Raw genomic sequence first — 21,974 nt, forward strand, 5'->3', positions numbered from 1 at the left:
CTGACCGGGTGTCCGTCTGTCCGGCCGCCGCCACCAGACCTCATGGTGTCGGTGTCGGTGGCACTAAAGAGCGCGGCGGTTGATGCTGAAGATTCTGACAGAGTGGTCGGCGCCGGCGCTGGCGAGCTGGAGCCAGGAGCTCTGCTCCTCCTCATCCTCCTCCTCCTCCTGGTCTTCCCCGCTCCTCCTCCTCCTCCTCCTCCTCATCCCACCTGCCCGACCAGGACGAGGCCTCCAGCGCAGCCGCTTCACCGCCAAACTGTGGCTCTGTCTGCGGAAGGACGAGTGATGAAGGAAACGAACGAGGGAAAACTGTGGCACAAGACAAAACCTCGCCGACAGAGTCGCTGAGTTTAAACCGTGAGATATGACATCTGTTGGCCATCTGGAGAATGTTGGAAACCAGAGGCTTGCAGGCACTTTCCAGCCGTTTGACTCGGAAGCCACTCGGCCGGTTCGATATTGTGAAATATCTGATCTGACGTGGACGAGGGAAAGTTGAGTTTGAAGCTACAGTACGTTCCCCTGATGGTTGAGGCCGGCTTCATATATTCACTGGTGGATTTTAGCAGACCGACCGCCACCAAAGACCACAAACAACTTGTGCTGCTGCACTTCCACCCGCGGCCACCGGGGGGCCTTAAGGTAACGATAACAGAAAAGAGGATACGAGACGTCCGTCTGTCCGCAGCTCCTCCAATCGTTCCCTCCGGCCGGATCCTGGTCGGGACTCCACCTGTACAACAGGATCCGCCCACATTCCAGACCCACGGCCAGCAGGTAGCTGGGCGAGAGAGGGAGAGAGAGAGAGAGAGGGAGGTAGGGATAGAGAGAGTATGTTTTATTGTATTGAAAAAACATTCATTCATTTTCCATACCCGCTTCTCCATGTTCTAAAAAAGTACTTTGAATGTTTTCAATATTTTCTGTCAATTTACTTGTTTCAATAAAGGCTCATTTATATTTGTGGTACATCACGTGTGTGTGTGTGTGTGTGTGTGTGTGTGTGTGTGTGTGTGTGTGTGTGCCTGCCTGTTATCGGGGCACAGGTTGGGGCAGAGGGCCACCGCTGTGGCCGAGTCGCCCACGTCCAAGACGGAGGAGCAGGGTTTGATCCCAGCAGGGGGCGCCGTGTCTCCGGACCCCTCCGACCTGCACGGACCCCACACTATCACCTGGACAGACAGACGGACAGCTCAGCAGAGTCAGTGGAAGTACGTCGGCACTTGTCAAACATCGGGAGGATTAGCATTAGCATTGTTTTTCTGCCAGTAAGGACGAAGCAGCCGAGCAGCAGCTGCGGCGCTAAGCCGAGCTGCGACTGAAGTAAACATGTTGTTGTTCTCCCCCGTCGTGAGCCTCCAGCTGGAGCTCCTGCTGCTGCAGCGGCGGCGGCAGCCAATCAGCTCGCAGAACCACCACCACCACCAGCACAGTAACACACCTGTTAAGATCCTGACCGCGTGCGTGAGCAGGACTCACCTTCTTGTCCCGGCTGGACGTCACAAAGTATCGGCCGTCGGGGCTCCAGTCACATGACCAGATGATGCGGCTGTGCACGGCCGTGTCCTTCCCGGTGCGAGCGTGCAGGGAGAAGTGTGGCTCTGGGTGAGGGACGGCACACAAACACACAAGAGCGGCTCAGTCAGAACGGCCTGCTGTGATTGGCTCCTGGGTCAGGATGCAACTCCACTTTGCTGCCCCGTCCACTGGGGGTTAATGACGGTGGCAGTGCACGGCAGCGAGGGACACACACACACACACACACACACACAACCTCACCACTGCCTCCTGGTGTCACTGAGCTGCTGCTTCATGAGTGTTTCCACGCAGTCGCACACATTTCACAGCCCGGGTTGTTCTGTTTTTTCCCCCCTGAGAGCTTGATTGTATGCGGTCTGCACACACACACACACACACACACATGCAAACCACAGTCTCACCGCAAAGGGGTGAAGGGTTTACCACCATGGTGTGTGTGTGTGTGTGTGTGTGTGTGTGTGTGTGTGTGTGTGTGTGTGTGTAAATGAAACCTCTTTACAACCTAAAAGCACACTTTTTTTACGCGTTTAAAACACACACACACACACACACACACACACACACACACACACACACACACACACACACACACACACACACACACACACACACACACACACACACACCTGACAACCCGTCGTTGGTTTGCATCGTTATTTAAAGTGGATGGGAAAGTTCAGCTGAAAAATGTTTTCCACCAGCAGTCAGCGTCTCTCAGTGCTCCCTGTGTGATGTCACAAAGGGCCACCGACAGTCATTCAGCCAGGAGTTGGCTCCGCCCCTCTGGGACGGCCTCGTTTCCGTCCACCCCTTCCGTATGAATGACCCAGTTTTAGCAGGAGGCTGCAAACACGGGGCTAAATGTAGCTTCAGCAGACGTGCTCCTGTGTTCAAGTGGTGGCTGAGGCAGAAAGATGAGGGTCTGATGGAGCTCTAATGTGGAGGTTCGGGTGCAGAAATGACCAAACCCACGTGTGCATAAAAAGTGTCAAAAGAATAAAAATTAAAAAAAATAACAGAAAAAATAACCAGATTACACAAATGGGACATCTGTAGGATAAAGGAGGGGGGGGGCTGAAGGAGACGAGCAGCAGGCTGGTCAGGAACAAAGAGGAAGAGAGAAAAATAGAGGCAGTCAGTCTGTTTGATCCACTCTGACTCCGTTTAACCTGCGTGTGTGTGTGTGTGTGTGTGTGTGTGTGTGTGTGTGTGTGTGTGTGTGTGTGTGTGTGTGTGTGTGCTCTTCACAGTCACCTTGAGTGATTCAGCACCCTGAACAGACGGGACCCGAAAGCCCCCGCCCAATCTCTCACTCTCTCTCTCTCGCGTACACACACACACACACACACACACACACACACACACACACACACACTGAGCCTGTTAAGGACGTTCTGAGCTGCCGATTTGGACCAGGTGGACCAATCTTTCTAGTCCTTGTACTCGTAGATGTGTTGCAACAAGGGACAAAGTCAGCGCGCTGACACATGCAGTTCTGGGCTGTGCAGGTGCAGCACGAGGCCGAGTGTTGGCGACTGCACTAAAATAAGCTGCACTTGGGGACTCAGGACCGCCCACTCTACTGCATCACAAATGCATGAGGCGTCCAAAAACTCTTTTTTTTTTTTTTTTTTTTTTGCCCACCACTGTTGTCGTTAGAAGCGGAACCTGATCCAAGGTGAAGTTGACGGAACAAAAAAAAAAAAACAAAGTGCGACTGCGAAGGTCGACTGAGGATCGAATGAATTCGGCAGGACTCACAAAATGCAAATCATCGGGGAAAAACGCGGCGCGATGAAGTCGATGGACTGTGCGGATAATAAACCTTGCTTTTATTTTTGCCCCCCCCACCCTTGCAGCATCACTGGCTTGGCCCTCGGCCGCACTGACTGGGGGAGTGGCGGCAGTGGTGGGTTTGGGGGGGGGGGGGGGGGGTGCTCCTCCTGACGAGGCTGCGGAACCAATCTGCTGGGCGAAGAAGGTTTTACCTTATTTTTAATTAATTTGAACGGGAGCCGGCCGGTTCTCTGGCAGCCGGCGCTCTCTGCTCGCTTTGTCCTCAAATTCACTCAAACACATTTTTTAATTAAGATAAACACAGACGCCGAGCGGCGTGACGGCGGCCCCATTGTGTGATCCCGGAGCTGTGACGCGCAGGCCCGCCAAATATCTGGCGGCGCCGGGGGGATTAGACACCTCCCACCTCCCGCTCCTGTCCCGCCCCCGGCCACCCTCAGCGTGAGCCCCCCCCCCCCCCCCCCCCGGCCTCTTACCGGGGCTGTCGGCGGTGGGCGGGTCCCGTCGCCACAGGGACCAGGTGCGGTCGCGCGACACGGCCAGCAGGAGGCGACCGTCTGGGGAGAAGGCCATCTGGGTGACGGTGAGGGCGTGGCAGGGCAGCGCCTGCAGCTGCCTCCAGGTGGCAGCACTCCACAGCAGCACCGCCGCGTGCTCGGCTTTGGACGCCTGGCGGGGCAGAGCGCAACGGGGAGAGAGAAAAAGTGAAATGAATAAGAGAAAACACACACGCGGCCTTGTTAATTCAGCAGCCTCCCGACAGGCTTGGCCCCGCCCACCTTGCAGGCGGACGCCACCACGGTGGCGGCGGCGCCGTCCGACGCCAGGCAGAACATCTCGAAGCCGTGGCCGTACCTGGCGGAGAAAACAGAAAACACGCCGATGATTTGACACGACGCAGACGACGCCTGTGTGTGCGCTGCCCCCTACAGGCCTGGTGCTGACAGGCTGTGTAATTACACCTCTGACCCCCCCCTCTCCCACCCGTCCCGACAGAGACGCAGAGCGCCGACGCTCCCGCTCATCACTTACAGCTTCATAAATACTTTCCAGCTCGCCTCGCTGCCGCCTTGTTGCTGCTTTTTTTGTTAAATGTCAACGCGGTGGCAGAGTATACATCAGACCCCCCCCACCCCCCCCTCGCCACCGAGGTAATTTGGGCCGGCGACGGCGAGAGCATCATTTATGCCACGGAAATAATTTGGCCACTTACTCACTGTAGTGTTTCTATTATATGCTAAATGATTAAAAAGGAGGGGGGGGGGGCAGAGCCAAATGTGGAAGAGAGAGAGTGAGAGAGGGACAGTGAGAGAGAGAGAGAGAGAGCGAGGGAGAGAGAAATGCTTTTCAGCACGGCTGCAACCTCGGCTGAACGCCACCTGAGTCGTACATCATGTTTAGAGCCGATTGACGGGTAAATGGGTTCAACGGCCGTGGACAGAATACATATCTATATATATATAGATATATATATGTACATAAATATATATTTTATACTACCAGTTGAGCCTGTTAGCAGCGTCATATTCCAGATAGGATAAAGCGGCGCTTTAAAAAAAAAAGCACCATTTAATGTTTCACATCAACAACGGCGGCAGGAAATCCACATGTTTTATGGTTTGTTTCTGGCAGCAGCGGCGGCGGCAGCAGCAGCAGCGGCAGCGGCAGCAGCGGCGGCAGCAGCAGCAGCAGCAGCAGCAGCAGCAAGAAGCTGAGGGACATTTGGACACTTACAGCTTCTGGACCTCTGGCCACAGGGTGTTCTGCAGAAGATGGTCCTCTGGTGGAGGCTCTGCAGACAGACAGACAGACAGACAGACAGACAGACAGACAGACACACACACACACACACACACACTTCAACAATCAACTTCAAAGTCACATAACTGTCATTTGCAAAGCCTCCTTTAAAAAAAGTATGAAAATTCAAATGCAACCAGGTTCTATTCCACCACTGAATGAGGATTAAACCCAGAGTGGCAACACCCCCCAACCCCTGTGAAGTCAGGGGGCGACTCTGAGGATGGAGGTGAACAGGGGAGAGGGAGAGAGGGAGAGAGAGAGAGAGAGAGAGAGAGAGAGGGAGAGAGAGCTCTGAACTGATGTTCCCTCCTCCTCCTCCTCCTCCTCCTCCTCCTCCTCAGCCATCAATCCTGGAACTCGCAGATTTTTTGGTCTCCAATAAAAACCATTGTTGCAGCGTCACCTGTGGGAGACGTGCACCTGAGGCCCCTCCCCCTCCTGGCTCCGCCTCGTCTCTCTTCTGCACGCTGCTGCTTCCTCCCGACTGTTGCTCGACTTCCTGTTTTGACTTTTTTTAATTATCATTGTTATTATCGCAATGATTATTTCGCCTGCGGTGGGCAATCAGACGGGGTGCAAATTACACTGGCACGGGCCCGACTTTTCTAATTAGCGTAGCAGATTAAAGATCTTGCGGCTTCGATCAGGCCGATGACGGCTGTCGGGTTCCTCCGCGTCCTCAGTGAGGAGGCTACGCAGCACCAGCGGCCGTCCTGCAGACCTTTCACGTAGGAAAAATAAAAGCCATCCTTTCACATCCAATCGGTACGGAAGCCTATTGCATTCACTGGGAGAAAAGAAGAAAAGCTCTGTTTTTCGGGGTAATTCCCCCCCCCTGTTTTTGGGAGTAATTTATTCTTTCTGTTTTTCTGACTAATTTTAAAATCACTCAGAAAATCTGAAAAGACCTGAAAAACCAACCACGGAAAAATAAATGACCTTTTTCCTGATTTTTCTTTTTTTTCTTCTTTTTTTTTTTCTAAGTGAATGCAATACGATTCCGTATATGGAAGCTCTGGCTGCATTTGATTCACCACAACGTGCAGGTAAAGAAAAAAACACTGTGATTGTCACATTACCGGTCATGACCAGCGGGTGGAAGTAGGACTGCTGGTACTGGTCGGACACGCTGCTGAAGCGCTGCTCTTCTTCTGCCGCATCGCTGGTTTTGGCGGCGAGGTCTCCTGCCAATCACACGTCATTTCAGTCGGGGGCTCGGGGGAAGAACGTCGACGCCTCAGCAGTCAGCAGGGAAACACACTGCAGTGCAGTTGGCCTTCGTTAAAGGTCGAGTGTATAAAAGTTTCGGCCTGATTTATGATTTTTGTGTTGGTAAAAGGTGAACGTACTGCCTGTAGAAACAGTAATAAAAGTGTGTACTCACAGTACAATAAAAGTCATTTGGTTTTTCCCACCTTTAGAACGCTTCTTGTTTATAAATGTAGGAATATAATATATAATCAGATCAAGGCTCTTGCTCTCAGTTAGTCGCCATCTTGCACCGCCATGTTTCTAAGGAAGCCTGGTGTGGACAATCCAGCTGCCGGACAGCGTGTTTCATATTGAGGGTGAACGCTCGCTTCCTCAAGTAAACAAGCTAAGAAAAGGGTGATGACCGTAGCTCACTGGCAAGCTGAGGGGGGGGGTGTCAGAAACAGCTGTTCCTTCTTCAAAATCTCCAAACATTCCACACTTAACCTTTAAGGAACCGCCAGACTTTGATGTCACAATATGCTCTCTAAAATAAAAAACAACAACAACAAAGTGCCGTCTCTGAGTTGAGCAGTCGCTCCAGAGCCTAAACCCACTGCTTGGAAAGAACTAAATCTTCCCATGCGCCAGATTCAAAAACCTGCTGCAGCGACATCACTCGCTTCTCTCGGGGCCAGTTACGGCTTCTGGCACGTCGCTGCTCTGCTGCTGCTGCTGCTGCTGCTGCTGCTGCTGCATCTGCACGAGACGGTCGCTCGGCCGCGGTTTGAAACTTTAAAAGGGAAATGAATCCGAGGACACTGGCACAGCGGCTCTAAAGCTACTGCGCTGGCCTCGTGGAAAACCGACCGACAAAAGCCAAGAGCCACAACACACTTTAGACGTGGAGGTGCGGAGCCGACGACTCACCTTGAAACACGGCCTTGTTGGACAGACCCAGGGCAGGTGTGCTGGCTCCCTCTGGGAGGCTGCACGAGTCCTGGGAGCCAGCAGATAAACACACAGGCATCGGCAAGTGTGCAAGAGTGGGCAGTTTTACAGGGGAATAAATAAATAATGTTTGGAAAAGTGATGGAGTGGTAAGAAAAGGTCCCCCTGGGTGCTTACGCCACAGGCCAACAGCTTCTCCATCGAGGTACCGGAGATGTTGGCGAAGTTCTCCACAAAGTTCCTGGGCGCCTGGAAGACTCGCAGCACCTTCTCGTCGGCGCCGGACACAAACTGGAAGCGGCCGACCAGCGCCAGGCACTGCATGTCGTAGCCGTGGATCTGCGGCCGCGAGATTTCGTGCCAGGTCGGCTGAAAGGGGGCGGAGAGAAGAACCATGCAGTTATTGATTGAAGCACTTAAGTATAAGAAGTAACACGAGGAATATCAGTCGTCGTCATTAAGATATCAAACAGCTCAGATTAAAAGAGGCGACACACTTCCAATTCCCCCAAATGGAAACAGTTTCCTGGAAGTCGTTGGATATAAACTCAACTTTCAACCGTGCAGCAACTCAACCCTTCAGGGTTCAGTGTGTCATACGTGGAGGTTTTTGAAGAAGAAACAGCGACATCAAGTGGTTACATTTTAGATGGCAGCGCTCTTGCGTTCCCTCTCCAGAGCTTGCCATTGAACTACGGTGGCCTGCACAAACAACCTTCTTCTTTGTTAGTTTATTTGAGGACACCAGCGTTCACCCTAATTACGAAACGCGCTGACAGGCAGCTGGATTGTCCACACCGGGCTTCCTTAGGAATATGGTGGAGCAAGATGGCAAGCTAACTGGGAGGAAGAGCCTTGTTGATGCATATTCTAAAATTAAAAAAATAACAACCGCTCTTAGGGTAAGAAAACCAAATTACTTTCACTGTACTGCAAGTAAACACTATAATTGATCCATGTATGTGCAGTATATTAAGCTTTTACGAATATAAATATCATAAATCAGGCCAAATTTTGCACACTGGACAAAACTGTTAACTCTGTGGGTCCTGCTGCTCTCACCTGTGCTGCACCTGCTTTCCTCCACGGTGTGAAGAGTCGGGTCGTCTGGTCCGAACCCACGCTGACCACAAACTCCCCCTCGGGGTCCCAGCTCAGGTCCTGGACGGCGTTGAAGTGGCCAGAGATGACAACTGCAGGCCTCCACTCGCTCTGTTCACACACACACACACACACACACACACACACACACACACACACACACACACACACACACACACACACACACACACACACACACACACACGCCGGTCAGTATCATCGTTGCTACTTTTCCTTCCCTACTGATTGAAACTCTCGAAAATGTGGTGAAACCTGAACTCGTGCACTGACTTTTCTGAACAGTCTAAAGTGAAACAGTGTTCCAGGAAGCTGCACTTGCCTGCTGGTCCTGCTCTCTGGACCAGAGGTGAAGCGCTCCATGAAAAGCGTGAGCCAGCACCATGGAGCCGTCGGGACTCATCTGGCAGCCGTAGAAGCCCAACGTGTTGCCGCCGACCTCGCCGACACGCACCTGGAGTGGGCGGAGACAAGAGGAGACTCTGTTAGATACATATTCAGGTGTTTGTTTGTTTGTTTTTACTGGATTCCAGTGGAGAGGCTTTGCGTGAGTAAATCCCCCCCCAAAAAAAAGACAAGAAAGAGAGGGAAGGAAGCATATTTAGCCCTCTGTTTACAGCCTATTGATTAAACTGCTGCTTTGTTGTCGTAAGCAGTCAAATCATGTCCGACCTTTACGACTGCCGTGAACTGCATTGTTTGAAGGCTTATTAAAAAGGGGAGGGTGGAGGGGGGGGGGAATCATTGAAAAGTTCGGCGTCTTCAGTTTGTCTCATCCAGGCTGATTAGCAGCGCCCGCAACGTCTGATAAAGAAAAAAAAAAGAGAAAAAAGAAAATTAAGCTGACAAGTCGGATGAGAAATTATGCAAAATGGGACCTATTAGAGCCAAATAAACTGTGTCGTACCCCCCCGCTCCCCTGACTAAATACATTTGTCTAATACAGACTGAGAGCAATTTCGGCGCCGCGTATCACAACAACGACGTCAAAACAGTGGGAAAAGGAAAAAAACAAACCGTTGACACTCGAGAAAACAGAGGGATTTACATAAATTGGATTTGGGTGAGAGGCGGCTGTGACCTCGGTGTCGTCTGCACACGGCGGAGGGACCATCGAGCCCCGTCCAATTAAAAAAAACAAAAAAACAAAACAGGCCGTTATCGTTGCAGAAACACCAGAAAATTAGAAGGACAAAAAATGAATAAAAAAAAAAAAGAAACAAATGTGACTCTGTTTCACTCTGACAGTTCAGGGTCATCACGGACGGGATTGTGGGGAAGCAACAGCGGAAATCAGCAGGATTTCTATTTTTATGATAATTCAAATGCAGCGTTTGCCATTTAACGCAGACAAACGATGACGCAGTGGTTCAAACTGCACCCCCGGGCCTTTCCAATTTAAGTTTAAATGAACTTGCTTTAAAGAGGGAGGGAGAGAAAAAGGCGTTTTCAGAGAATTAAAAGAGAAGGAAATGGCAAAGAAGGAGGGAGGAGAAAAAAAAAAATTTAAAATCCAATGTTAAGGTTTGGAAAGAATAGTGAATGACGGTAAATACGTTTCCTTGTTCTCATTCAGATGAACAGCAGAGAAACGACTTGCGCGGAAGAAACAGCATCTCAGATGCAGCCGCTTGCATAACAGGAGGGAATTTGAAAGGTGGGATTACGAAGGCGAACAGAAATAACCTGAAACTAATGTGGAAATTAATCGAACGCCGCAACAAAAAAACGAACAAACAAAAAAAAAACCTTTTTGTGTGAAGCAGCCCCCGTGCAGCGCTCGCTCAGCCACGTTCTGGAAAGAAAGAAAGAAAGAAAGAAAGAAAAAAAAGAAAAAAAGAAAGAGAGAAAGAAAAAAGAAAAAAGGAAAGCATCTTTGGCTTCCAAAAATGAAACTGCGCTCGTCTTTTTAAAGGAACAGTCTGCCACGCTGGCTGTAAATTCTCATTCGCACTCGTTGTGGGGGACAATGAGGTCATCACGCGTGATGTCGCTTTGTGCACCGGGTCGGCCGCCCGCTCTCTCGCTCTCTCGCTCGCTCGCTTGCTCCTGGAGGAATTCAAATAATTAAAAGCTTTATCGGGCCCCCGAGGTCCTGCAGGCAAACAGGACCCAGAGGGCAGATCTATCCAGGATCGATCGCAGCAGACACGCAGGGCGAGCAAACCAATCAGCCGCCCGCCTGCCTCCCTCTGCGTGAGTGTGTGTGTGTGTGTGTGTGGATATAATATCACCTTCATCTTTAATTATCATGCGCCTTGGACCATGTTTAAAGACGTCGGCTGCGGGAAGAAGAGACGGGAAGCGACAGGAAAAGAAAAAGAAGAGCCTGAGCGGTCTGCTGATCTACCGCTGAGCCGTCTTATCTCCTCTTGTATCAGGCGCAGCTGCAGAGGCCCAGAGCGCACACAACCAATCGGTGCGTTTAAAGAAGCTGGACCTGTTGGCTGCGCACTGCCGAGACAGCTGAGCGGCAACGGTCCGCTCTCACGTTTTGGAAGCTGTTTTGCTTTCCTGGTGTGAAGAAGTCACGAGCAGGCAGGACTGGAACTAGAACCTAAACATAAAACCTGCAGCACAGAGTCGTCGTTGTGATTGTAAAACAATAAATTCAATTGAAAAAACAAAACAAAACAAAAACACACACACACACACACACACACACACACACACACACACACACACACACACACACACACACACACACTGCGACCCAGCAACTCGGCCATAATCACAGCGAGGACACGTCGGTCCATCATCTCTATTCTACTCAGGTCTGTTAGCTGCACGCGGAGCTAAAGTGGCATCCTCAATCATCCCCCCCTCGCCGTCTTTAGCCAGCGTTCGCCGGCCGCCGCCAGTGACCTTCTGGAAAACGCCCCGTCTGTGCTCCGAAAACCCAGCGGAACTAATGGCAGCCATAAAAAGGGAAGGCTATCACCCCTCCGCTGGATGGTGCGATTGCTGCAGCCATCCAGCAGGAGGAGGTGGAGGAGGAAGAGGAGGAGGAGGAGGTGGAAGACAAGGTGCGACATTAGGGCGGATTAATCACGGGCAGGGTTTGTCATCCATCACATCCGACCTCACACCGGAGGGTGGGAGAAAAAAAAAGGGGGGGGGGGGGACTAGTCGCCATCGATCTTGTTTGCGAGCCAGCGGAAACAATACAGACGAGTTGGAGCGTCTTTATCACAGGCCGACAGCGGAACGCAGACAAGGAGGCCAGAGAATGAGAGGAACACATCATCGGTGGGAGGAGAGGAGAGGAGAGGAGAGGAGGAGAGGAGAGGAGAGGATGGGAGGGAGGGAGGGTGATGAGTGCAGACAGACGAAGGGAAGTGTAGAGGGAGAGAGCGGGACTGTCTGGAACAGAGGCTCAAATCAAAAACGACAAGAGTCGGAGGTCAATAATGAAAAGTTATTGTGATTGAAAAAGTTTTCCAGCCACTCACGCGGCGGAAAGATTTTTTATTTATTTTTTTAATGGCTCAATTCTCATTGAAAACTGATTTAATCATCAAGTATTGAAGCTGTTTTTAATGAGGAAAAAAAAAAGAATTTAAAAATTATTTAAAAAAAAAAATTAGTTCCATTCTCAGATCTTTGTTATTCCCGGCCTCAGACTCCAATAAAGCAGCGCAGCAGGAATGATTATCCACAGACAGAAAACGTTTTATCCATTTTTTAAGCCCTGTGTTTACAGCCTCCTGCTAAAAAAATGATGTATTGTCAGATCCTGTCCCCAGGGCGGAGCCATCACCTGGACAGAGGGTGTGGTCACTGACCTGGGGGGGGATAAATATGTGCCCATTGTGACATCACAGAGGGCCGAGGGTTTTATTTTTTTCTCTTTTTTTTTCCTCCCTCACGACGGCTGTAGATTAAATGTGGACGACTCGAGCGACTTCCCGTGCTTACACCCAGGCACCGGCAGCGACACTCTCTGGAGCAGGGGCTGTGGAAATGGGTCAGTCTTGAGCACACAGACTGACATCCCTGCAGACGCTCCCCGAGGCCCCCCGGTGGTCAGCGCGAGACGTTAATTATCACACTCGTCTCGTTAGCGAGACGAGCATTACAGCAGCAAGGGGCGGAGGTGGAGGTGGCGGCCGTCCCACCGCTCACCTCGCCCTGCAATAAAATCTCACCAATTACTCTAATCAGCGCCAGGAAGCAAAGCTCTGTTCGAAAAATAAATATATATACATATATAAATATATATAAATATATTGGCTAATTAAGGCTTCATGGTGGAAAAACCTGTGATGAGCCTTCAGAGAAAATCAAAACATGAGCAAGAGGACTTTGATTTCATCTTGTGTGTGTGTGTGTGTGTGTGTGTGTGTGTGTGTGTGTGTGTGTGTGTGTGTGTGTGTGTGTGTGTGTGGAGAGACAAGCGAAATGTAAATACACTTGAATTCACTGACATTTCCTCCGTGTGTGTGTGTGTGTGTGTGTGTGTGTGTGTGTGTGTTCAGGGTTAAGCCTCCTTTGTTGGCACAGAAGAAGCCGTCAGTTCAAAGCGATCGGCTTCTCTTGTTGGACATAAAACAGGTCAGAGGGAACAGAAATAGAAGAGAGAATCTCTCCATGTATTTTCAACAGGGGGGAGGAAAGAAAGAAAAGAAAGAAGAAGGCCGATATGAAATAGGTTGGATTTTCTTTTTCTTCTTCTTTTTTTTTAATCCTCCACCACTTTTCATTTTCAGCATCAAAAAGAGGGAAGAAAGAAAAAAAAAGCTGAGCTGCGGAAGGTGATTCACCGCCAAAGATACACCTGCCTGCCGTCAAAGAAGACCAAGAGCGAAAGAAAGAAAGAAAGAAAGAAAGAAAGAAAGAAAGAGAGGGAGAGGAAGAGAGAAAAAAACAACGACCTTCGGGCTCCCATTGCCGTCTCTCTCTCTCTCTCTCTCTCACTCTGTCTCTCTCTCTCTCTCTCGGTGACGATGGCGGAATCAAGAGCTCCGCAAGTCGTCGTCGTCTCCCTCCTCGCCACGGCCGACTTGAACGAGGAGATCAAAAGGTGCAGAAATGGAAGTGATCCGGTCGGGCGACTAATCGGCTCGCCGTGTGATTGCGGCGCAGCAGCGCCGAGGTGAGCCGTCTCTCTTGTCTCTACGTTTATGATTCAAGGCAGAACTTATTCCAAGATAGTGTGTGTGTGCGTGTGTGTGTGTGTGTGTGTGTGTGTGTGTGTGAGTGTGTGCGTGAGTGTGTGTGTCTCCCTGTCATGGAAAAAGGTAATTTGAGGTTTCCCCTGAACCTGCTGGGAATTGAAAATTAAAAAACAAAGCTGTGGGGCAGATGGGCAGGGAGCCGCTTCCGCTCCTTCAAGCAGCCCAGCGCTTGTTTTAAATTTAGCCCCCCCCCCGGTTCTGGCGACAACAGCAGCTGCTGGGAGCCGAGAGACGACGGGGAAGGCGATGACGAAGGGGAGGACGAGGAAAAAGATGAAGTGAGGGAGGGGAGCAGAGGGAGGAAGAAAGACGATCGCAAAGGGAAGCAGAAACAATATTAAATCAGTGTTGGGGAGGTGTGTCTGGGGGGGGAGGGGGGAGGGTTGTCCTGGGCTATGAAATGTGGGTAGGTGGGGGGTGTCAGGGTGAGTGATGGGAGGGATGACGGGGGAGGACAGACTGAGTTGGTCTGGACTCACACAGTGGTGGGTCGAGCTCTGCTCCTCTTTATCACCGTCTCTCACTTCTATTCCTGACACCTCAATGTCAGTGGGTGTGTGTGTGTGTGTGTGTGTGTGTGTGTGTGTGTGTGTGTGTGTGTGTCCCTGTGTGTGTGTAGCTTTGTATTCAGGTCAGCACTCACCTTCTCCACCCACACTCCGGATCCTTCCTCGGGAGCCCAGAGTATCATGGTCTTGTCCATGGATGCAGACAGCAGACTCAGGGGCTGTTGCAGCGTGTTGCCTGCAGGGGGAGACAGAGTCGATTGGAGGATAATTGAGGTCCCGGAGGGCGAGAACGATGCAAAAACGGTTAAAAGAACAGATGTAAAAAGACAAGAAAAATATATGATGATGTGGAATTTTCTAGGGACGAGATGACCTCCGACCCAACGGGTACCTCTGTAGACAGGAGGCTGCCAGTGGACTCCGTAGACCCAGTTCTCATGGCCCGCCAGGACCGTCTCCAGGGACACAGCAAAGCCACGGGTCACATCTGCAGCCATGCAAAAGAGCTTAATGACAACAAATCCACAAGCGCCAAACAGCATGTGCAGACACGCACAACCACACGCTGTGCACACCTGCTGCCCCCTCTGGTGTCCCAATACGCCACCCAGTGGCCAAAACTAGCAACAACGCCGTGGAACGTCAGCAACTTAGGCTGTGTCTCAATTCAGGGTCTGCATCCTTCGAAGGAAGCGTCCTCCGTCGGAAGGAAGCGTCCTCTGAAGGACCCGGCCGAGAAGGACGAACCAAACCCCGCCTCCCCGGTAACCACATGGGACGGTCTCACCTTCGGCGTATTTCCTGGTTGCTGGCAAACCCCGGAAGTGACGTTTTCATAGCATGAAGCTAACCATTTGTTCGCCATCCAACAATGGCGTTGGATGTTTAAATAAGTAAAAAACCCTACGTTAAAAACTAAATATTTTATGTGAAATTTCAATACTTAAATTTATACGTTGTGTCTTTGCCAGTAGATGGCGCTAATTTCAGCTGACTTCCCGGGATCCCAGGATGCTTTGCAGCAACACGCAAAGCATCCTGGGATACCGAAGGACGCAAAGGATAGTAGCGGTGTAGCCTTCGAATCGACTAAAAGTAGGGCGCATTTGGAGGGCGCATTTGGAGCGTCCTTTGGATTTTTGGGAATTGGGACAAGCCTTCGCGCAGTGCTATGACGCAACTGGCCTTCAAAAGCATGCTCCGAAGGATGCAGACCCTGAATTGAGACACAGCCTTAGTATCAGGGCGTGGGCAGAAGGTCACCTGGAGGTCACCTGACGGCGCAGGATGTGTTTTCCTGGCGTCATGGCCGACCAACAACCTCCTCTTGGAGCCTGAGCTGGATGAGTTTTCTAAAAACGCACCTCCGTCCGTCACTTCAAAGACGTCCTCCGTCATCCTGATGACGTCGTCCTCTGTGCGGGCGTCCATCCCGGACTTGGCGCGCAGCCGCCACAGTCGGATGAGGCAGTCCTGCGAGCAGCTGGCTAGTAGCAGCTCGCCACCTGAGCGGGTCAGAGAGAGAGAGAGAGAGAGAGAGTTGAGCCCTTCTACTTCCTAAACACCAACTGTTCAATGAGACTAATTTAAAGGTCCACTCTGTAATATTTGGCTTGATTTATGACTTTTGTATTGATAAAAACTTAATATACTGCTCATAAATACATTAATAAAAGTGTATAATCGCAGTACAATTTATTATACAAGTCATCTATATATATATATATATATATATATATATATATATATATATATATATCTCTATATATATATATATATACATATGTATATATATATATATATACATATGTATATATATATATATATATATATATATATATATACATATGTATATATATATATATATATATATATATATATATATATATATATATGTATATATATATACATATACATCTCAAGGGTCTTGCTACTGGTTAGCTGCCATCTTGCACCACCATAGTTCTAAGGAAGCCTGGTGTGGACAATCCAGCTCCCTGTGACGGCTCGCGTCTTCAAATAAACCAAAGAAGTACAAGGTGGACGAGGTATCCAGGTTTGGGTGCGAAGGCCACCGTAGCTCACAGGCAAACTCAGGAGGGGGAGAGTGTGTGAAAGACACTGCAATCTAAAATGTAGCCACTAGATGTCCCCGTTTCTTCTTCCAAAATCTCCAAATATTACACATTTCACCTGTGCATTTTGCACGGTGCCTGGACAGTTTAAAGTATTTGTTTCTGATGTGCATTCTGTGTGTTATTTTTAGAGCATGAGTGACTCCAACATGCATTTTTCCTCTCTGATAAACAAAACATTGGATGCCGTTTGCACTCAGCGGAGCCTCGGAGCAACCCAGGCAAGCCAACGGCACCCCCATCTGGAGGGGAGGACTTCCTGCAATCAGATAAACTAAAACGCAAATATATCTCACAAGTCCTGATTTTACCAGACTTCCCAGTTCTGAAAAAATTAAGTACATTGATTCGGTAAATTTTAAATTGAAAAAAAAAAGTTGCTTCTTTGCAGACTTGTTCCCCAACTCGTTACGTTGGAAGTGCTATCAAGGCGTCGTTGACTAATGCCGCCGACTGTGACGCGGCCAGTGAGACAGCAGGAGCGCCGGCCTGATATAGAGGGACAGGTGGGAGCCGCCGCTAAGTGTCCAACCCCCCCATCTGTGCCACCATGCTCTTTAAGTCCCGTCCAATGGCCCTGGGCCCAGCACGGGGGCTCTGCCAACATAAAGAGACATAATAAATAGCGTCCCTCTGTTGGTACCATCTAAGACCTGCTTGGTCCTGGGAGACTTTGAGACGACGATGCTCTTGCTGCTCGTCTGGAGAGAAGAAGTGGAGCCAAGACACGACTGAGGACGAGAGGAAGGGAGGGGAAAATAATATCGTCGCGCTGCACTTCCTCGAAAAAATAAAAAATAAATAAATAAGAAATAGTCAGGACGGGTTTATCTTCCAGAAAACAAACTGATGACGATCTAAACACAGACCACACGGCCGGCTGATCTTGTGCTCCTGTTGAATTCCAATGCAGATTAATGGACAGAGAAGCAGAACGCTGCGCAAACAGACACAAACGCTGCTCCATGACTCCCAGTGTTTTACTGCGACGAGCAGAACCGAAGCTCTAGTGCTGCAATTTGCCATCTGCCAAACCATAAAAGTCCAGAATGATTTATTTGGCCGTTCCCGCAGCGAAGAGAAAGAGAGAGCGAGAGAGGGTTTTTGTCATATTTCACTGGAACAAACTGGCTTTGTGCAGCAGCAGCGGCAGCCTGCAGACTGTGAGTGGGACGTAGACGCAGCCGAACAACGGCCGTTTTCGGAGGGCATGAAGTAGCTTTTCACACAGTCACATCGCTGCGGTAATGAAGTGGCCACTCAGAGGGTTACACAATTTGTTACAGGCCCCCGGACCAGGCGGCAACAAGCCGCAGAAGCACGGAGGCCGGGTGGTCAGTGAGGTGCATGAACGGCTCCCTAATGATGTGGAAAGAGGGATTTTATGTGACGTGAGGACTAATTGCGCTCTGAAAAAAAACAGATAAAGCAAAGCGCACCACAGGTTAATCACGGGCTAAAAGAAAAAAAATACTTCTGAAATTTTCTGCGGCACCAGTTCTAACTTATAACAAACAAAACCCAAGAGCTAAGGCAAACAAGACTCACCTGGAGACGCCCATGACACCGCTCGGACCCAGTCTTCATGCCCTTGTAGCGACAGAACCTTCTGGAGCTGCGGCAGGAGAAAAAAAAAGAATGTATATACACACATGCAGCGTTTCTTAAACTGGAAATAAAGCAGCTTGCAAAATGAGAGGTTTCCTGTGAGCTCACCTGTCCATCAAACAGTGCATAAAGCTGCACCTGAGCATTATCGCCACCACAGGCCAGAACCGGAACTGCAGGGGAAGGAAAAGCTCAGGTCGGTAAGCGTTTTCATGACCATGAGAGGCAGAATGCACTGACGCAGCAAAAGATGGCACATGGAGAAAAGACGCAGACAAGAAACTCTGAAACCACAGAATACACTTCAGATGTGAGAACACGCATGACATTCGACTGCCGACGCTCAAGCCGAGACCCAAATAAAGATGGATAACATTATAGGGGGGGAAAAGGTCTGCGCGTGTGTGTGTGTGTGTGTGTCTAGCAGGCAACTCAGAAAGATATCGGTGTAAGAGCGGCTTAGGCTTACCTCCGCTGCCTGGCAACAGAGCCAGAGACACATCCATCACGAAGCTGCTGCCCAGTGACAGAGTGTGGAGGCACTCGGCTGAGGAAGACACGTACGAACAGAAATCCTCTTTAATGTCACACAGCCATGGGAAAAATGCTGCTAGATTACAGAGTTTGCTTTTGATTTATAGATATATACATACATATATGTGTATGTATGTATAGTTTTCAGACTGAAATAACTGGATTCTCAAATGTTTTAAGCAACTTTTGCTTAAAACAGCTGGTCATACACGTGGACAAAGATAAAGAGAGGGTTTTAGGAGGTGCGACACCTCCTGATGAGTTTTCACTGCCCTGCATTACGGCACCAAACCACTTTGTTGTTCGTGAGGGTTTCCATGCCATCAAACAACCACTAGAGGGCAGGTGTTGCCACTCTTGCTATGTTGTTGTTTTTGTTTTGTTTTTAATCCACTCACAGTTTGTGTGAGACTTCATTTCATTGCGTGTCACTGCGTATGAGGTCTACATGGTCACACTGGACACGATCCAGTCTCCTACCATCTCTGGACTCTCTGGTGCAAAGCCAAAGCCTGACGGTGGAGTCGGCCGCTGAGGAGGCCACCAGGATGTTGGAGTCCTCCACATAGATGGCATCCAGCGCACACACTGGGCCGGAGTGGCCCTTACACTCCAGCTGCTGCATGAACTAAATACAAGACGGGAAAAAATAAGAGAAAACACCACAGATAATTCCAGGATGTGAAGGACAAGAGAAGCCGCAGGTGAGACGAGAGCAGGGCAGACGGCCGACCTTCCCATCCTGAGCTTCCCACACGATGACACGACTGTCTGAGCCTCCGGAGACGAGATGCCTCTCCGGAGCTGCAACACAAAGACAGAGGAGTGAATTAATCCATAGTGCCGTGTTTTGTTGTTCTTTTCTCCTCCTTTGATTATTTCCTCCAAAGCGTGTTGTCTGAGTTTTAATGGCATTTTGTTGTTGTTGTTGTTGTCATGTCATTCAGGCTGTACACATCTTCAATGCAAAATTAACAATTTTGCTGAAAATGATGAATGATTTTATTCGACTATAGGATAAAATGCATGACGCGGAAGAAGATGAGTGTTAAAGTAATTTTGGAGTCACTACCGTGGGAACAACTGACTTTTTTCAGAAGATATTGCAGAGATTGCTATTCTTGCTTTTCATCAAAATAAAACAGTATTCAACTGTTAGTAAACCACTAATGGAAATTCTAATTCTAAGCCGGGACTCACCGCAGTCGAGTCGGTGAACCCACTGGACCGCATTCACTCGTCCCGAGTGCCCGTTCAGCAAATCAACGACCCTTCTCTCCTAAACGGAACAAAATCACAACAGCAGTCTTTATCGGCAGGGAAGCGCCGTGTGTTCATCCACAGCTGGAACATGCAGCCATGGTTAGCTCAAACAGCTAGCAACTGTCAACAACTCGCACCTCAAACGACGGGACGTGTTTCTTGTTTCATTACTTCCATTACCTGAGGATCGTACAGAACCACCGACTGACATGATCCGAACGCAATGGTGCCTCCGCGACCCCAGGAAACGACGTTCGGCGTCCTGTTGGCGCAACAGGCGACATGGCACGTCTGCATTGCGGGCGCCGCCATCTTGGAAGCCGGCGTCGTTGTTGTGGCGTCGCGGCCAATTCGGCTCGACTAGAACCGGCTGGTGCTCGCTAACGTTCCGGTCAGAGGTTCCACCGTGACAGCGATCTTCCGCTTGGAAATAATACACAAATGGTACTAAAGCCATTTTACTTTTTTTTTCTTTCTTTTAAATACATAAAATACATATTAACTCATTTATATACATAAATGTGCATATTTTAAAATGACTGGAGTACAGAACAGTAAAAATTCTTCCTACTGCGCACTTTTGAGTCATGCCCACAAGGTGGCGGAAAGCACCCGCAAAACCAGGCCAATCTAAATAAATCCATATCTATCTAAATCTATAGTCAACAAATATTGCAAAGAAATCTTTACGGGGTCAGTCATCATGAATATACAGACATGTTTTTCTTTTATATGTGTGTACAAGAGCATAACACACTTGTGAAAAAAGAAATATGCTGATGATATTTTTGCATAGTTTGAAGAGTGCTTCCTCCAGACACCAAGACGCCAGTCGCCTGCACACCCACTGGTGTGCCGTGTCACCATGAATTAGCGCCTCGCCGGGTGCTGAACCACGGCGAGTGGTCGCAGCTGAGCTCGCTGCCAGCTTTGTCATGCTTTTTTCTTTCCTTCTTTTTTTTTTTAAATGAAGACCCCAGCTGGACACACATTGGTTCTCTTGAGGTTGAGGCGACACATTTGTCACATGCAGTTTCTGGAGAACCCACTTGACACCGGCGGCGGGGGCAGAGAAGGGCGGCGGCCTGTGAGAACTCCTGGAGTTGATGTGATAAATGACAATCGAGCCAACGACAAACAGGGAGCGAGACAAATGACGTGAGGAAGCAGAAGGAGGACGGAGGGTTCCTGTGTGTGTGTGTGTGTGTGTGTGTGTGTGTGTGTGTGTGTGTGTGTGTGTGTGTGCTTCTGACACTCTCGGAGTGTGCGTGGCAAAGAGGAAGCGACTGTCTGTCACCGACTCATGAGGAGGAGAAATAGATGTCGCCGTCAATATATTTCTCAGACGTATCAGGGTGAGTCGACCTCTGCCGAGGATGAGTTCGCATCTCCCGGACCTCTGGTCTCAGTGTGACAGGCAGCAGCAGCTGGCTGCAGGGGGATGCTGCAGACACGCAAACAAACACGAACAACTCCACTTTCTCCTTTTGGCTGGCACACGTGCGCCTTATTTATTCAACGGTTACAGGAAGTTTCAAGAAAACTGTCCGGAATGTCCGGATGCATTTATTCTAAAGTACTGTGACAACAAGAGTTTTACAGTTCTGGTTGAGTGCTTGAGATGAATAAACCAAAGTCAAAAGGTTGTGTTCCATTGTTGAAAATGTAACCTGTGTCTTCATCTAAACCCTTTAGTGCATCTGTTTCCTTTTAACAGATGATTGATTAAGAGATGATGTGACAGTTTGTGATTGTGACGTCAATTCTTTGTGTCATCTCATGTGTTTGTTGTGTTTGTTTGTCATCTGATGTCGTAAAAACGGGTCCGACGTGACGGCAAAACAAATTCTCACACCTGCTCTGAACATAAAGCGTCACCACCAGTATAAACGTGGTAAAACATTGATTTATACGGCATTGGGGGGATTAGATGGGAGGATTCAGTGGCAGCCGCTCTTGAATTTCCTCCTCTGACGCTGTTTAGGCGCCTGTTTAATCGCATGAAAGGAAGCTCAGCGCGCCGAAACTAGATTAGTGCGATATTATTATTTTTGGTTGTTGTGATGTATTGAACTCATGCGGGGTTCTGACCCCAAAAATCTGAGAGTCGCCGACTTACGCAACGCCTACATGAGGATTATCATCTCGCTGTGGCGCGCATCAGCAATTTATGACACAGGGGAATTTAATATTTTACAAGGGCAACAAACATCCACAAATGTTTAATTCATTCCTTTTCATTGTGCCATATGGTTTTTTTTTGCAACCAAGTGCTCGGCAAGAAGTTGGCCCTCGCTGGGGGACCAGAGGAGTCTTCAGGGTTTCCACAGAGGAACTGTGAGGAA

General features: G+C 49.4%; 1 protein-coding gene across 2 annotated transcripts; it reads right to left on the reverse strand.

The window, feature by feature from the left end:
* Positions 1 to 6: 6 nt before the first annotated feature.
* Positions 7 to 19,967, reverse strand: elp2 (elongator acetyltransferase complex subunit 2). Of its 2 annotated transcripts, none has more exons than XM_076044084.1 (22): positions 19,810 to 19,967; positions 19,567 to 19,645; positions 19,100 to 19,170; positions 18,847 to 18,994; positions 18,302 to 18,379; positions 17,941 to 18,005; positions 17,773 to 17,839; positions 15,454 to 15,594; positions 14,481 to 14,576; positions 14,224 to 14,324; positions 8,726 to 8,857; positions 8,347 to 8,496; positions 7,462 to 7,653; positions 7,264 to 7,333; positions 6,222 to 6,326; positions 5,074 to 5,131; positions 4,119 to 4,194; positions 3,816 to 4,008; positions 1,483 to 1,604; positions 1,033 to 1,175; positions 671 to 784; positions 7 to 271 (listed from the first exon to the last, which is right to left on the reverse strand). In XM_076044084.1, the coding sequence occupies exons 1-22, from the start codon at positions 19,939 to 19,941 to the stop codon at positions 64 to 66; spliced, it is 2,541 nt and encodes an 846-aa protein (XP_075900199.1). In that variant the 5' UTR covers positions 19,942 to 19,967; the 3' UTR covers positions 7 to 63. The 2 variants fall into 2 exon arrangements, with proteins under 2 accessions (XP_075900199.1, XP_075900198.1); XM_076044083.1 differs by lacking the exon at positions 7 to 271 and adding an exon at positions 291 to 510 and having other exon boundaries at positions 557 to 784.
* Positions 19,968 to 21,974: the final 2,007 nt, after the last annotated feature.

Source organism: Nelusetta ayraudi, unplaced genomic scaffold, assembly GCF_046127955.1.
Source record: "Nelusetta ayraudi isolate G7.1 ecotype Tasmania unplaced genomic scaffold, CSIRO-AGI_Nayr_v1 ptg000079l, whole genome shotgun sequence".
NCBI lineage: Eukaryota > Metazoa > Chordata > Actinopteri > Tetraodontiformes > Monacanthidae > Nelusetta > Nelusetta ayraudi.

Bases quoted from the DNA above. Each gene is read 5' to 3' on its own strand.
- elp2 (XM_076044083.1), bottom strand. From the start codon at position 19,941: ATGGCGGCGCCCGCAATGCAGACGTGCCATGTCGCCTGTTGCGCCAAC. The intron at 15,595-17,772 runs GTGAGTCTTGTT...TGACCCGCTCAG, and splicing joins GGTGTCATGGGCGTCTCCAG to GTGGCGAGCTGCTACTAGCC. The intron at 8,858-14,223 runs GTGAGTGCTGAC...CGCCCACTCCAG, and splicing joins CCGGAGTGTGGGTGGAGAAG to GTGCGTGTCGGCGAGGTCGG.